This window comes from Loxodonta africana, chromosome Y (assembly GCF_030014295.1).
Source record: "Loxodonta africana isolate mLoxAfr1 chromosome Y, mLoxAfr1.hap2, whole genome shotgun sequence".
Taxonomy (NCBI): Eukaryota; Metazoa; Chordata; class Mammalia; order Proboscidea; family Elephantidae; genus Loxodonta; species Loxodonta africana.
The window spans coordinates 16,683,553-16,699,503 of record NC_087370.1 but is presented as its reverse complement, the minus strand read 5'-3'; the positions used below and the strand labels follow the sequence as shown (position 1 = coordinate 16,699,503).

Sequence of the window (15,951 nt, the reverse complement as noted above, 5' to 3'; positions counted from 1 at the left end):
CCATTGTCAAATCTTATTTACATAAAATAGCAATCACAGCAGTCTTCAAGGATGTTGGGGCTCCCTTCACAAATTTGTTCCTCACCATTGTGGTAAAAGGTGTGCCCTCTGTGTACTCCATGTGTGGGTCTGTGGGTATAACGTAATAAACCCATTCTATCTTGACAGTTTGCCTAAGCCTTTGAATGCCTTCTTCCAGAATATACCAAGACAGGTCTGGTACTTCAGCTTCGCTTAGTATATAGGCCACCGAATAACCCAAGCCTTAGAAAACAATGAAATAAACTATTAGATCCTTTTCTAACACCTTGAGCTGAAATACTGAATGAAGGATTTGTGCTTAGTGGGTATATATCAATAAACTCAGACTAATCCAACTTTATGTTCTTTGCACTATTACCCCACGCCTTTAACAGCCGTTCCTACACATATTTCCCAGGTTTCTATTTGTACATATTAGATAAGTCAAGCAGTTCTTTTATAGTGTAGTGTACCTTCTCCTGGGTCACAGTTCGTACTTTTGGGGCTCACTGGGACTTAAATCTAGCTGTATGTTTAAAAGCAAAATGAGTGTTTGAAGATGTGTTCTGACATCATTTAGCAATGCCTTGTAAGACACCTGCTTCAGGGGATGCTCCAGGCAATGACTCAGACTCCTCCCCGGGTGATGACTGAGACTCTGCCTCAGGTACTATCTCAGAAAAAGGTTTTTCAGACACAGCTGGGTTAATCTCATCAGATGCAGGTGGAAGAGACAATGATTTTACTGGGAAAGGTGGCTTAACAGACAAAGATATAGTAATCTCTTCAGACGGTAGTGAGAAGGCTGGTTCCGTTGCCAGGAGTGATTAGACGGAATTTAGGGGCTTAGTGTCCCAAGCTTCCTGATTATCTGCCCATATGTCTCCAACCCAAATTCAGGATCCCATTTCTTCTCAATCAATACCCTCACTTTAACTTCAGAATTCAACTGGCATTGTAATTCAGCCATTCTCATGATAAGATTCTGGGTTTCATTTTCAGCAATATCAGCTCTGTTACTACAAGAAATAAGGCTTTCTTTCAGTGTACAAGTGGCAACTTTGAGGTCATTTATGCGGTGCTTAAGCTGTGACTCTTAAGGCCTGAGCTCACCTCTTTCTTTCACCACTCTGTCTAGTGAAAGTAAGACCAACCAAGCAGGTTTCTTATACTTCTCATCGTGATGAAATTGTCGAAAAGTATCAGAGATGTGATCATCCAGAGCATCAATACCTGATCTATTGGTGGCAATAGCTTGCGTATTTCTATTGTCACCTCATGCCATGGATTAGTAGTGTCTTCTTTTCTATTGGAAGCAGAGTTATCAACATCTTTAAGACCAATCGGACTTGAGAACCAATTTAGAAATCAATCCTTACAATTTTGTTTCTTTAGAAACACTCTTGGTACCAAATGTCTTAGGCTGGGTTCTCTAGAGAAGCAAAACCAGTGAAGTGTGTGTGTGTGTGTGTGTGTGTGTGTGTGTGTGTGTAGAGAAAAAGACAGAGAGATTTATCCCAAGGAAATGGCTTACATGGTTGTAGATGCTGGCAAGTCCCAAGGCTGTGTCAGGCATCAGTCTGGAGGATTCTCCTGACTCACTCATTTGTAGAGGCTGATGAATATAAAATCAGTAGGTAAGACAGCAGGCTGCTGGGTCAAGTCCCAAGACCTGCAGGTCTGATGATGATAAGCCAGATGCAGAATCCAGAGTGAGCGAAAGCCAGCCAGCTTTGCCAGAACATCCATATATATTGGATGCAGGTCACATGAAAACTCCCCTTATGACTGATTGGCTGATCACATCAGATCACATCATGAAGGTGATATAACATCCTTACCTAACTGCCAAACTACTTCATTACATAACTACCAAATTACTTCATTACTTAAGTGCCAAACCACATTATTACATAACTGCCAAACCACTGAGAATCAAGCTCCAGCCAAATCTACACACAACCTTAACCATCACACACAACAATGCTAGTAAAACAACAGTGAGAAGCTTCTTTTTACCTTTTTATCATCTATTTTACAATGTTTGAGCTTATTTATCTTGGGTTGTCTGTGATTTGTAATTAAAAGTATTCAGCTGAGACTGTATCAAGCAAAAAAGACAGAAGAATCTGATTACTAAAATCAGGAAAGAAAGAGTGGACATCACTAATGACCCTATAGAAAAAAAAAAAAGGGTTATAAAGGAATACCAGGAATAACTAAGTTAAATAATTTAGATGAAGTAGACAAATATGGAGAATGACACATATTACTGAAAATGATTAAAGAAGAGATAGAAAATTTGAATAGACCTATAGCAAGTAAGGAAACCCTGGTAGCATAGTAGTTAAGAGTTACGGCTGCTAACGAAAAGGTCAGCAGTTCAAATCCACCAGGTGCTCCTTGGAAACTCTATGGGGCAGTTCTACTCTGTGGTATATGGTCGCCATGATTTGGAATCAACTCAATGACAATGGGTTTGGTTTATTTTTAATAACAAGTAAAGCAAAGTAATTAGTAATTTAAAAACGTCCCATAAAGAAAAGCATAGGACCACACAACTTCACTGGAGAATTCTACCAAAAACTTGAGGAAGAACACTTTCAGAAAATAGAAGAAACACTTCAACTCGTTGTATGAGACCAGTATTACCCTGATACCAAAAACGGTATGACCCTGTTACCAAAAAAAGAAACATGCCAATATCTCTTACGAATATAGATGCAAAAACCCTCAGCAAAATACTAGCAAGTTGAATCTAGCTACTATGAAAATAATTATATACCATAACCAATTTGAATTTTTTTCAGAAATGCAAGACTGATTTAACAACCAAAATTAATTATATGACCATCTCAATAGACACAAAGCATTTGTTAATATTCAACACCCTTTCATGATGAAAACACTCGACAAAATATAAATAGAAGGGAATATCCTCACCCCTTTAAATGGCATCTACAAAAAACCTATAGCTAATGTCATAATGTCATGGGAAAAGAATGTTTTCCCAGTAAGATCTGGAATAAGACAAAAATGTCTGTTCTTGTCATTTCTATTCAACAAGTACTGGAGGCATCTAGCCAGTGCAATTAGGCAACAAAAGGAAATGAAATATATTCAGATTAGACAGGAAGAAGTAAGACTTTCTATAGACAGATGACATGATCTCATACACAGAAAATCCAAAAAAGTCCAGTATAAAACTGCTTGAACTAATAAACAAGTTCAGGAAGGTTCAGTAAGCTACAGGATTCGATATCATGTATCAATTGTGTTTCTATACACTAGCTACCAACAATCTGAAAAATGAAATTGAGTAAAGTATTCCATTTATAATAGAAATGATTAGAAAAAAATACTTAGGAATAAATTTAACAGAAGTGCACAGCTTCTATACTAACAACTACAAAATACAGTTGACCAAAATTTTTAAAAGATCTAAACTAATAGAAAGTTATCCCATATTCATTGGTCTGAAGACTTCGTATTGTTAAGATTCCAATACAGCCTAAATTGATATACAGGTTCAATGCAAACTCTATTAAAATTCCAACTGCCTTTTTGGCCGAAATTGACAAGCCGATCCTAAAATTCACAGGGAAATGCAAGGGACCTAAAATAGCCAAAATAATCTTCCAAAAAAAAAAAAAAAGATTTGGTAGACTCACATTTCTGATTTCAAAACTTCCTACAAAGCTACAGTAATCTCGAAATTGTGGAAATGTCATAAAGCTAGACACAGATCAACAGAACTTAACTGAGAGTCCAAAAATGATCATCCATCGTCAGCTGATTTTTGACAAAGGACTAAGACAATTCTATAGGAAATGAATGGTCTTTACAACAAATGACACAGGGAAAACTAGATATTCACATGCAAAATAAAATATGGACACCTACCTCACAGCACACATAGAATTTAACTCAAAATAAATCCTAGATATAAGTGTAAAAGCTAAAATCATAAACTCCTAGAAGAAAACATAACCACGAAACTTGAATAACCTAGGATTAAGTGGTGATTTCTTCAATACATCAAAAGCACGAGTATTAAAAAAATGATAAATTTGACTTCATCAAAATTAAAAGCTCTTGTGCTTTAAGTGATACCATCGGAAAAATAAGAAGTTAACCCACAGACTAGGAGAAAGTATTTGCCAATCAATAAGAAGACAAATAGTCTGATTAGAAAATGAGGAAAGGATTTAACACACATTTTGCCAAAGAAGATACACAAAGGGCCGATACTCCTTTATGCTGATTGCCGTCAAATAGATTCTCATCCCTAGCAACGCTGTAGGACAGAGTAGAGGTGTCTCATATGGTTTCCAAGGCTGTAAATCTTTATGGTAGCAGATTGCCACATCTTTCTTCTGTGGAGCAGCTGGTGAGACCGAAATGCCGACCTTTTAGTTAGCAGCCAAGCACTTTAACAACTGTGCCACCAGGGCTCCCCTTACAAATGGCCAATAACATATGAAAAGATGCTCATCATTAACCATTAGAGAAATGCAAATTAAAACCACAATGAAGTATCACTTCACACACACTAAAACCCATTGCCATTGGGTTGATTCAGACTCACAGTGACCTCATGTGTGTACAGAGTAGAGCTGCTCTGTAAGGTTTTCTCGGCTGTAATCTTGATGGGAATAGATTGCCAGGCCTTTCTTTCATGATGCCACTGGGTGGGTTCAAACTAATAATCTTTAGGTTAATAGTGGAGCACAAACAATTTATGCCACCCAGTGACCACACTAGAATGGTCACCATTAAAAAAGACAGAAAATAGTGTTGGCAAAATTGTGGAGAAATTGGAAACCCTGTACATTGCTTATGGAGCCCTGGTGATGCAGTGGTTAAGAATTTAGCTGCTAACCAAAAGGTTGGGAGTTTGAATCCACCAGCTGCTTACTGGAAACCCTGTGGGGCAATTCTGTCTTATAGGGTCATTATGAGTTGGAATCGACTCCATGGCAATGGGTTTGTTTTGTTTTGTTTTGCACCTTGCTTATGGGAATGTGAAATAGTACGGCCTCCTTGGAAAACAGTTTAGCAATTCTTCAAGATATTAAACATAGAGTTTCCATATGCCCTGGAGCACCATTTCTAGATATATGCACAAGAGATATGAAATATATGTCCACACAAAAACCTTTATGTGAATGTTCATAGCAGCATTATTCATAATGGCCAAAAGTTGGAAGCACCACCCAAACATCATCAATTAATGAATGAATAAACAAAATGTGGTATATCTATACAATAGAATACTATGTTGAAATAAAAAGAAATGCAGTGTTGATATATGCAACAACAGAGGCGGAAATGGAACACATAAAGATTGATATCCTAGGCATTAGTGAGCTGAAATGGACTTGGATTGGTTATTTTGGCTCCAACAATCATACGGTATACTATGCTGGAAACGACAACTTGAAGAGGAATGGCATTGCATACATTGTCAAAAAGAACATTTCAAGATCTATTGTGAAGTACAATGCTGTCAGTGATAGAATAATACCTATACAGCTACAAGGAAGACCAGTTAATACACCTATTATTCAAATTTACTCACCAACCACTGAGACCAAAAATGAAGAAACTGAAGATTTTTACGAACTTCTGCAGTCTGAAATCGATTGAACATGCAGTCAGGATGCACTGATAATTACTGGGGATTGGAATGTGAAAGTTGTAATCAAAGAAGAAGGATCAATAGTTGGAAAAAAATGGCCTTTGTGATAGAAATGATGCCGGAGATCGCATGGCTGAATTTTGCAAGACCAAGACTTCATGACAAATACTTTTTTCACCAACATAAATAGTGACTATACACATGGACCTGGGCAGACGGAATACACAGGAATCAAATGGACTACATTTGTGAAAAGAGACAATGGAAAAGCTCAAGGCCCGGGGCTAACTGCAGATCGGACAATCAATTACTTACATGCAAGTTCAAGCTGAAGCTGAAGCTGAAGAAAATTAGAACAAGTCCATGAGAGCCAAAGTACAACCTTGAGTATATCCCACCCAAATTTAGAGACCATCTCAAGAAAAGATTTGACACATTGAACACTAATGATCAAAAACCAGACCAGTTGTGGAGTGACATCAAGGACATCATAGATGAAGAAAGCAAGAGGTTATTAAAAAGACAGGAAAGAAAAGACAAAATGCATATCGGAGAGACTCTGAAACTTGCTTTTGAATGTCAAGTAGCTAAAGCAAAAGGAAGAAATGATGAAGTAAAAGAACTGCACAGAAAATTTCAAAGGGTTGCTCAAGAAGAAAAACTGAAGTATTATGATAATATGCACAAAGACCTGCAGATAGAAAACCAAAAGGGAAGAACACACTCAGCATTTCTCAAGCTGAAAGAACTGAAGAAAAAATTCAAGCATTGAGTTGCAATAGTGAAGGATTCTATGGGGAAAAAATTAAATGATGCAGAAAGCATCAAAAGAAGATGGAAGGAATACACAGAGACACTATACCAAAAAAGCATCGGTGGATGTTCAACCATTTGAGGAGGTAACATATGATCAGGAACCGCTGGTACTGAAGGTACCGAAGGAAGAAGTCTAAACTGTAACGAAGGCGCTGGTGAAAAACAAGGCTCCAGGAATTGACGGAATACCAATTGAGCTGTTTCAACGAACGGATGCAGCCCTGGAAGTGCTTACAGGTCTATGCCAAGAAATTTTGAAGGCAGCTACCTGGGCAACTGACTGGAAGAGATCCATATTTATGCGTATTCCTAAGAAAGGTGATCCAACTGAATCTGGAAATTATTGAACAATATTATTACTAGTATCACTTGCAAGCAAAATTTTGCTGAAGATCATTCAAAATCAGCTGCAGCAGTATATGGACTGGGAACTGGCAGAAATTCAAGCTGGATTTAGAAGAGGACGTGGAACCAAGGGTATCATTGCTGATGTCAGATGGATCCCGTGTTTTATTGACTATGTTAAGGCATGTGACTGTGTGGATCATAACAAATTATGGACAACATTATGGAGAATGGGAATTCCAGGGCACTTAACTGTGCTGATAAGGAATCTGTACATGGATCAAGAGGTAGTTCTTTGAACAGACAGGGGGATAATGCATGGTTTAAAGTCAGGAAAGGTGTGTGTCATGGTTGTATCCTTTCACCATACTTATTCAGTCTGTATGCTGAGACAATAATCCCAGAAGCTAGACTATGTGAAGAAGAATGTGGCATCAAGATTGGAGGAAGACTCATTAACGACATGTGTTATGCAGGTGAAACGACTTTGCTTGCTGAAAGTCAGGAGGACTTGAAGCACTTACTGATAAAGATCAAAGACCACACTCTTCAGTATGGATTACACCTTAATGAAAAGAAAACAAAAATCCTCACAATTGGACAAATAAGAAACATCATGATAAAGGGAAAAAAGATTGTTGTTATCAAAAACTTCATTTTACTTGAATCCACAATCAACACCCATAGAAGCACCAGTCAAAAAATCAAAAGACACATTGTATTGAGCAAAAGATCTCTTTAAAGTGTTGAAAAGCAAAGATGTCACCTTGAGGACTAGTGTACCTGACCCAAGTCATGGTGTTTTCAATCATCTCATATGCATTTGAAAGCTGGGCAATGAATAATGGAGACCGAAGAAGAATTGACACTTTTAAATTGTGGTGTCAGAATACTGAATATACCATGGACTGCCAAAAGAACAAACAAATTTGTCCTGGAAGAAGTACAACCAGAATGCTTCTTGGAAGCAAGGATGGCAAGATTGTGTCTTATATACTTTGAACACGTTGTCAGGAGGGATCAGTCCCTGGAGAAGGACATCATACTTGGTGAAGTAGAGGGTCAGCAATAAAGAGGAAGACCCTCAATGAGATGGACTGACACAGTGGATGCAACGATGCGCTCAAGCGTAGCAACAATCATGAGTGTGATGCAGGACTGGGCGGTGTTTCGTTCCGTTGTGTGTAGGTCCTCTGAGTCAGAACCGACTTGGCGGCACCTAACAACAACAACAATACAGATGAACTTTGAAAGCATACTAAGTGAAAGAGAACAGTCAGAAAAGACCATATATGAATCTATTTATATGAAATACCAAGAAACTATAAGTCTGTAGAGACACAAAATGGTTTAGTGGTTGCCTAGGGCTGAAGGGTTATGATGGGTGGGAAACACTTGTTAAGGACAGTCCTTTGGGTAAGTGGCATTGAAGTGGAGACCTGGAGGATGTGAGAGTATTAGGCTTGGGACAATTTGGGGAAAGAGCTTCCTGAAGTGCAGAAGGAAGAGCAAATGCAAAAGCCCTGAGGCTGGAATGATTTTGGTGTGTGAGAAAGTCATCGTGGCAGGAGGTGCCAGAGCAAGGGGGAGGGAAGAAGATTTGGAGAGACAGAAAAGGGGCAGATCATAGGTCCTTGTAATTCTTGTAGTGCTTAATTAAGGTATACTTGGGAGTAACGAAAACAAAACTAAGTAAAGCTTTCATGTCTAGGAAATTCATTTGTGTGTGAATGCATTTTTAACCTAAGTGTATTGTATCATATAGTAGGAAAGGGTTATTTGCAAGTGTTGTACTTATGTAGCCTTGTGTTTTTATTCATTCAACTTGCAGACATTATATGGCCTTGGAAACCCTGGTGGTGTAGTGGTTAAGTGCTAAGTCTGCTAACCAAAGGGTTGGCAGTTCAAATCCGCCAGGCGCTCCTTGGAAACTATGGGGCAGTTCTACTCTGTCCTTTAGGGTCGCTATGAGTTGGAATCGACTCAACGGCACTACGTTTTATATATATATATATATATAACCTTACTATGTGATTCCTAAACCTGTTATTGGGAAATAATTAGCAGAAGAATCTCTCTGAGTTACAGGAGTAAGTATAAAATGGAGTTTGAGGTCTGGGCAAGTTAACTGCATACCTGATTGAGAACACATTAGATGCCTTTACTCTGTATATACTTTGGGGCAGGTTATTGTGCTATAATTTCTTAGACTGCAAATTGTTACACTTTTGTGGTATCACCCAAGAAAACATCTATCCAATTCTTAGAAATGTAAGTTTTCCTCTAACCTGTAACAACTTGGTAGATAACTCTTAGTTATATGCAAGCTTGCTTTTGAGGGATGACCTTGAAACCTCCCTATCTTAAAAATTCACCCCTGGATGGTGCTTACAACTTCAACTCTTTAAACTAACCCTGGAGGCTTTTTAGCCTATCTCCTCTTTCTATTCCAGTTGCCTCTAGGTAGCTGAGCAAAACACTACTATTGACCTGCCTGCCCTTTATCTTTGTATTGAGATGTTAACCTTGAATTCCCTACTAAATTAGATATCAGCCTCACTTCTGAGTTAAGGAAAAGGCAATGACTTTGTACAGAGCTATTGTGAATTGATTTGATTAAGGAGATAAGAGAGGCTAGGGACCTTGTATGGTGACAGGTCAGATCAGCGTTCTGGAAAATGCTGAGCCCAAGAAGAAACATAGTTACCGTACTGAAATGATACGAGCAGCAGCTGATGCTATGGGAAGTCATGCACTCACCACATTGGTGGGCCGTTTAACGAAATTCATAGGAACAGCTCATGCAGTTAGAATAGGTGTTAGGGAAATAATAACCTATGTCGGTTAAGAGCAGTAACAGATCTCATGAATGTACAAATATCACACACTGCTCAGTCCTTGCTGTTGATAATGCTATCTGATATCTGTCCTCATAGGCAGAAGTTTCTTGTGCTGATATGTGAGTAGCAGGCCCTTAAAGATAACTCAAAATTCATGAAAATGTAGCCAAAAGGAAAGTTTAGGCAAGTGAAGCTTTAAAAAAAAGTGCATTTTTTCTTTCATTTTCGTAACAAACACAATGTTTATTCCCCTAGGAGTGTTTAAAAATTACATTTTATTGCTCATGTAGTTATTTTTAAATATCGTTACTATGTAACTATGGGCTTTTTACCAAAAAAATGATTCATACATTTCTTTGGTCCCTTGCAAGCCAACTATATAACAACATTCAATGAGCCAAAGCATTCCCAAGTTTCAAATACGTCATTTTCTTCTCTACAATTATGGAAAATGCTGAACTACAGTCAGTTAAAAGAATTCACCCATCCCGTCATGAAGAAACACCTGAAGATTTTAAAACCATGATTCATAATTGTAACGAGGAATACTTGATTCTTACCTGTATTGTAATGTTTAGTGCAGTATCGTAAATCTTTCTCTTCTTTCAACAGAAATTGGGGCAAAGTAAGTCCTTCTGCCACTTGTACGGGTGCTTCATCTTGCCATTCAAGAATGAGATCATTCATTGTGTACCCAACTAGGCAAAACATAATAAAATATTAAGAACTTAAAAAGGACATTTAAAGAAGCAAAATTTAAAAAGACAGCTATACAGTTCACACAGGAAGAACGGTCTTAACTCGATCAACTTATCTGAGTGTCATCCATTTCCATTTTACAAATGTCTATTGAAGTGTACCCATGTGGAATGCTCACCATGTAGTGTAAGGAAATGAAATAGGCAACTAAAAAGCATGGCATGGCATGTAGAAACTTTAAAGGATATTCACAGACATTCTTTTCTGGGGATGGGCAGATGCTGGCTTAATTCAGCACTTTCAGTTTTGGTTCCACTCCATTAGCTTTTCCCTCACCTTTTCTCAAAAATTTCAAGGCTTTTAAAATCAAAATTGCCACTGATTACAAAATGGCCTAAACTCTACCACCTGGAAAGTACCTGAGCTGATATTTTCTTGATTTGACCATTAACCCTTTCAGTTTATGGAATCTAATTTTTTGGGGGTCTGTGTGAATTTTTTTTTTTTAATTGTATTTTAGATGAAGAAAACCCTAGTGGTGTAGTGGTTAAGAGCTACAGCTGTTAACCAAAAGGTTGGCGTTCAAATCCACCAGGCACTCCTTGGAAACCCTATGGGGCAGTTCTGCTCTGTCCTATAGGGTTGCTATGAGTCAGAATCAACTCGACTTGCCATGGGTTTTCTTTTTTGTTTGTTTGTTTGTTTTAGACGAAGATTTATAGAACAAACTAGCTTCTCATTAAACTGTTAGTACCCATATTGTTCTATGACATTGGTTAAAATACCATGACACGTCAACACTCTCCCTTCTCTTGGGTTCCCTATTATCAGGCTGTCTAACCTTTGGCTGAAGGGTGAACCTCAGGATACACTTCATTACCCAGCGGAAAGGGTGTCTGGGGGCCATACTCTGAGGGTTTCTCTAGTCTCTGTCAGGTTAGTATGTCTGGTCTTTTTTTGTGAGTTAGAATTTTGTTCTACATTTTTGTCCAGCTCTGTCTGAGACCCTCTATTGTGATCCTGTCAGAGCAGTCAGGGGTGGTAGCTGGGCACCAATTAGTTGTACTGGATTCAGTCTGGTGGAGGCCAAGGTAGTTACAGTCCATTAGGCCTTTGGACTAATCTTTCCCTTGTGCCTTTAGTTTTCTTCGTTCTCCCTTGCTTACGGAATCCATTTTTATGTTCCAAGATCCAAAGCAGACAGAACGATATTTAAAAATGACATGTTTGGAACTCAGGGAAAATCAGAGTACAAAGAAAATCCACCCAGAATAATTACAGAGGATGACACATTTGCACATGCTTTTAGTGAATTTAGGAGAGGATAACTAAAGCATCTTTTAATAAAGTCAGCAGCTTTTCATAGAGTAAAAGTTCTTATTTCCATAGAGGAGGAATCTAAGAAAAGCAAAATTTTATCCTTTTCTTTCCTTTGAGTCAGAAACTCTTGAAATGTAAGCTTGAAGGCTGCAGAGAGGGTGAAATATGAATGGCACCTGATCAACGGGTAATTTGCTGCAAAACGTTTGGAGGTAGAAAGAGAGAGGAAGCATGGTCTGTCCTCTGAATTAAGTCAAGCAGTCAGATAAAGGGCACAGAAGCTCTAAGTCCGTGAGGAAGCAAACAATGGGTTTTGACCTAAGCAGATTCTTCTGGAAACAAGCTTTGGGGTGGCAGGAGCTGGGACATGATTTGAAGCGTGGGGTGGAACAGGTTTGGCTGAACAGGTATTGGCAAGGAAGGGGTTACCATTAGCCTCTCCCCCCATCGCCTGGGAAGAACCTTGCAGAGAGAGAAGAACCTGATTTAGTTGAGGTAGCACCTGGAGCCAGAGGCCCAAACACACCCCCCTTGGCCACACCTAGCAGCATAGACTCCAGTGGCAATGGCCACAGTAGTATCAAGAGAAACAGTGATTACAGGATCTCTTGGGACTGCCCGGGATTCTCCTGCCAAGTTGTTATCAAAAGTACCATTAGAGTGATGGCTCATTACGGAGGGACCACTATTTTGTAGAGTTTGTAAAGTCATCCAAATGGAAGGGGGCACGTCTGATTTCTGGTTTCAGAACAGATATGGGAAACTGCAGGACTGTCCTCAAGATTTCTGGACTTATCACAAGAAGAACTGTGCTTCAGTTGCCTATATAGGAATGCATTTCACTGAACTCTGCAGTTAATAATAATTTTATTACTATTAATAGAAAGGAAACCCTGGTGGCACAGCGGTTAAGAGCTATGGCTGCTGACCAAGAGGTCTGCAGTTTGAATCCACCAGGCACTCCTTGGAAATGACAGGGGGAAGTTCTACTCTGTCATATAGGGTGGCTATGAGTTGGAATCAACTCAACGGCCACAGGTTTTTAATGATAGAAAGTTTCATTTTTAATCATAAATTCTTTAATATTTTCATTATAAATACTATTTTACCTAGAGAGAAAAAAAGATGAACATTTCTCAAGAATGTTTAAAGACAGTAAAATATGCACCAGTTCTTATTGCTGCTATCTGTGTAAGACATGGACCCTTTTCTTCCATATCTGAAATCACTGAAGACAAAATATGTGAGATTTTTGTCCCAATATAGACAGATAAATGGAGAAGTGAATTGAAACTTCATTTTGTTTTTACATTCTAATTTTTCCTCAGGATCTTCTATTAAAAGAAACTACAAATCAAAACCCATTGCTGTTGAGTTGATCCTGACTCACAACGACCCCTAGGACAGAGTAAATCTTCCCTATAGAGTTTCCAAGGCTGTAATCTTTAAGGAAGCTGACTGCCACATCTTTTACCCACTGAGTGGCTGGTGGATTTGAACCACTGACCTTTCACTTAGCAGTCAAATGCTTAACCACTGTACCACCAGGGCTGCTTCTGAAATTCCTTCAAGGATGAGTTTTACTTTCAGTCTAATGCAGTTTATAGTCCACATATTTAGCTTATTCTTGCGTTAAATAATTATCCACACTAAGTTATTTCAATATGGACATTTCATAATCACACTCTGCTTCTGCATTATGGCCTGTAAAATACTTAAGTCGAAAGCCAGCAGGAAAATAGTGACGTGTCTACGTCTACACAGCAATTCCTTTATTCTGAGTAATTCACTGAGTGCTCAGGAAAATAACTAAATGGTAATAGTGCCTCTATAACCACCTTTAAGCATAACTTAAAATAAAAATCAGTATCCTTCCACACAGTTCAAAGTGTTTTAACCTTCTTATACTTTTGATTGGCAGACTTTATGTAAGTCTGAACATGTTAAGGATAATAGACTGGCTAATGACATCAAGGCTAATGAGATCAAGATGAATTGCCTTCTACAATAATAAGCTTTACAGCGGAAAATACTTTTTTCAGGGGTCAAAGACATTAACCTTAATTCTGCCAACCATCTCGTTTGTAGCTGCAGTGACGTGTAGAAGTGAATGGGTTACTTGCTTATTCAACAACTGTATGTCAGGCACCCTGCTTGGCTTCCTGGAATGTGAGGTGATAGCACCAGACAGAAAGTCAGTGCCAGGGGACGTGTACAAAGTGCATTTGAAGGAGGAATCTATCATATCCTGTTAAGCCTCATTTGTGTTAGATCTTGGAAACAGTTCAGGGCCTTGTACATAGAGAAAGTGAGAGAAGGAGAGGCACTTCAGGCAAAAGAAATAGCACGATTATTGGAAATCAATTGCAAAGTCCCAAGGTTTATAAAGTTGTTGTTGTTAAGGTGTTGTCACATTGGTTCTAAGTCATAGTGACCTCATGCACAGCAGAACCAGGTCTTCGAACTGGTAGTGGTTCAGTACTTGCAGCTTAAATGAGGGCAGCATATGTGTTGCTTAACAATCAAATCTGTTGCCCCTCAGATTTTGACTCAAGGTGAAAAGGAACAGTGCTGCCCTACTCAAAGATGGTGGCTGGCCTTGCCACATTGAATGTGTGTTCCTCTCCACACTCCTGCCAATAATCCAACCTCCCTCATGTATCCTGGCAGTTTCAGGAGCCTGATGTGGGATGTTGGATTATTGGCAGGGCTGTGGAGAGGAACACACATTCAAAGCAGCATAGTTGGCTGCCATCTTAGAGTGGTGCACCATTATTTCCTACTCAGCTCAAAATCCAACAGGTTACAGATTTGGTTGCTATGGAGTGCATACACTGCCATAGTTTACTTCTGCAATTACTGAACCTTTATGAACTGATTCAAATCTTTGAACAGGACAAAACATTGTCCAGTTCTGCACCAACCTCACAATCATTGCCATGTTTGAGCCCATTGTTTTTAGTCAATGTGTCAATCCATCTGTTGAGAGTCTTTCTCTTTTTTGCTGACCCTCTACTTTACCAAACATGATGTCCTTCTCTAGGGACTGATTCCTCCTGATAACATGTTCGAAGTACATGAGACAAGTCTCACCATTTTTGCTTCTAAGGAGCATTCTGGCTGTACTCTTTCTAAGACAGATTTGTTCATTATTCTGGCAGTCCATGGTAAATTCAATATTCTTTGCTAACACCATAATTCAAATGCATCAATTCTTCTTCTGTCCTCGTTATTCATTGTCCAGCTCACATGCATACGAGGTGATTGAAAATATTATGGCCTGGGTCAGGGGCACCTTAGTCCTCAAGGTGTCATCTTTGCTTTTTAATATTTGAAAGAGGTCCTTTACAGCAAATTTACCGAATGCAATATGACATTTGATTTCTTGACTGTGGCTCTCTTGGGTGACATTGTGGATACAAGTAAAATGGATCCTTGACAACTTCAATCTTTTCTCCATTTATCATGATGTTGCTTATTGATCCAGTTGTGAGGATTTTTGTTTTCTTTATGTTAAGGTGCAATACATACTGAAGGCTGTTGTCTTTGATCTTTATTGGTAAGAGATTCAAGCCCTGTTTGCTTTCAGCTAGAGAGGTTGAACCGTTTGCATATCAGGGGTTGTTAATGAGTCTTCCTCTAAATCGGATGCCAAATTGTCTTAGGCTGAGTTCTCTAGAGGAGCAAAACCATTGAACGGTGTATATATAAATACAAAAAGAAAGATTTATTTCAAGGAAATGGCTCACACAGTTGTGGATGCTGGCAAGTGCCAGATCCATGGGTCAGGCATCAGGCTGGAGGCTTCTCCTGACTCATGTGGTTGCAAGGGATGACGAACCCAAATCGCTTGGTTAGAGAGCAGTCTGCTGGCTCACAGGCTTGTGAGAATTGGTAAATTCCAAGATCTGCAGTTCAGGCAGAAGGCTGCTGGCTTAAATCCCATGAACCAGAGGTCTGGGGGTGATGAGTCGGATGCAGGATCCCAAAAGAGCTTTCCCAGAATATCCACATTTATTGGATACAGCCCACACCCCAAGGAAACTAATTGGCTTTCAACAGATTGGCTACCCACATTAAATCACAAAATGGAGGATGATTATATAATATCTACCAAATCACTGAGACTCATGGCCTAGCCAAATTGACATAACCATAACCATTACATGCATTCTTCTTCATATGGTCCAGCTCTCAGTTTATTTGGTTTGTCATAAAATAAACAAACAAACAAAAAACCAAAACTAAACCTATTGTCGTTGAGTCACT

At 38.9% G+C, this 15,951-nt stretch overlaps 1 protein-coding gene across 1 annotated transcript in view; it reads right to left on the bottom strand.

Annotated features, from left to right (window-relative positions):
• The window catches only part of LOC135229035 (glycine receptor subunit alpha-3-like), a 92,161-nt gene that overhangs the window by 23,881 nt on the left and 52,329 nt on the right, over positions 1 to 15,951 (bottom strand). Inside the window, exon 4 of the mRNA XM_064278770.1 lies at positions 10,224 to 10,361. Coding sequence (XP_064134840.1) covers positions 10,224 to 10,361 — 138 coding nt within the window. The remainder of the gene's footprint in view (positions 1 to 10,223; positions 10,362 to 15,951) is intronic.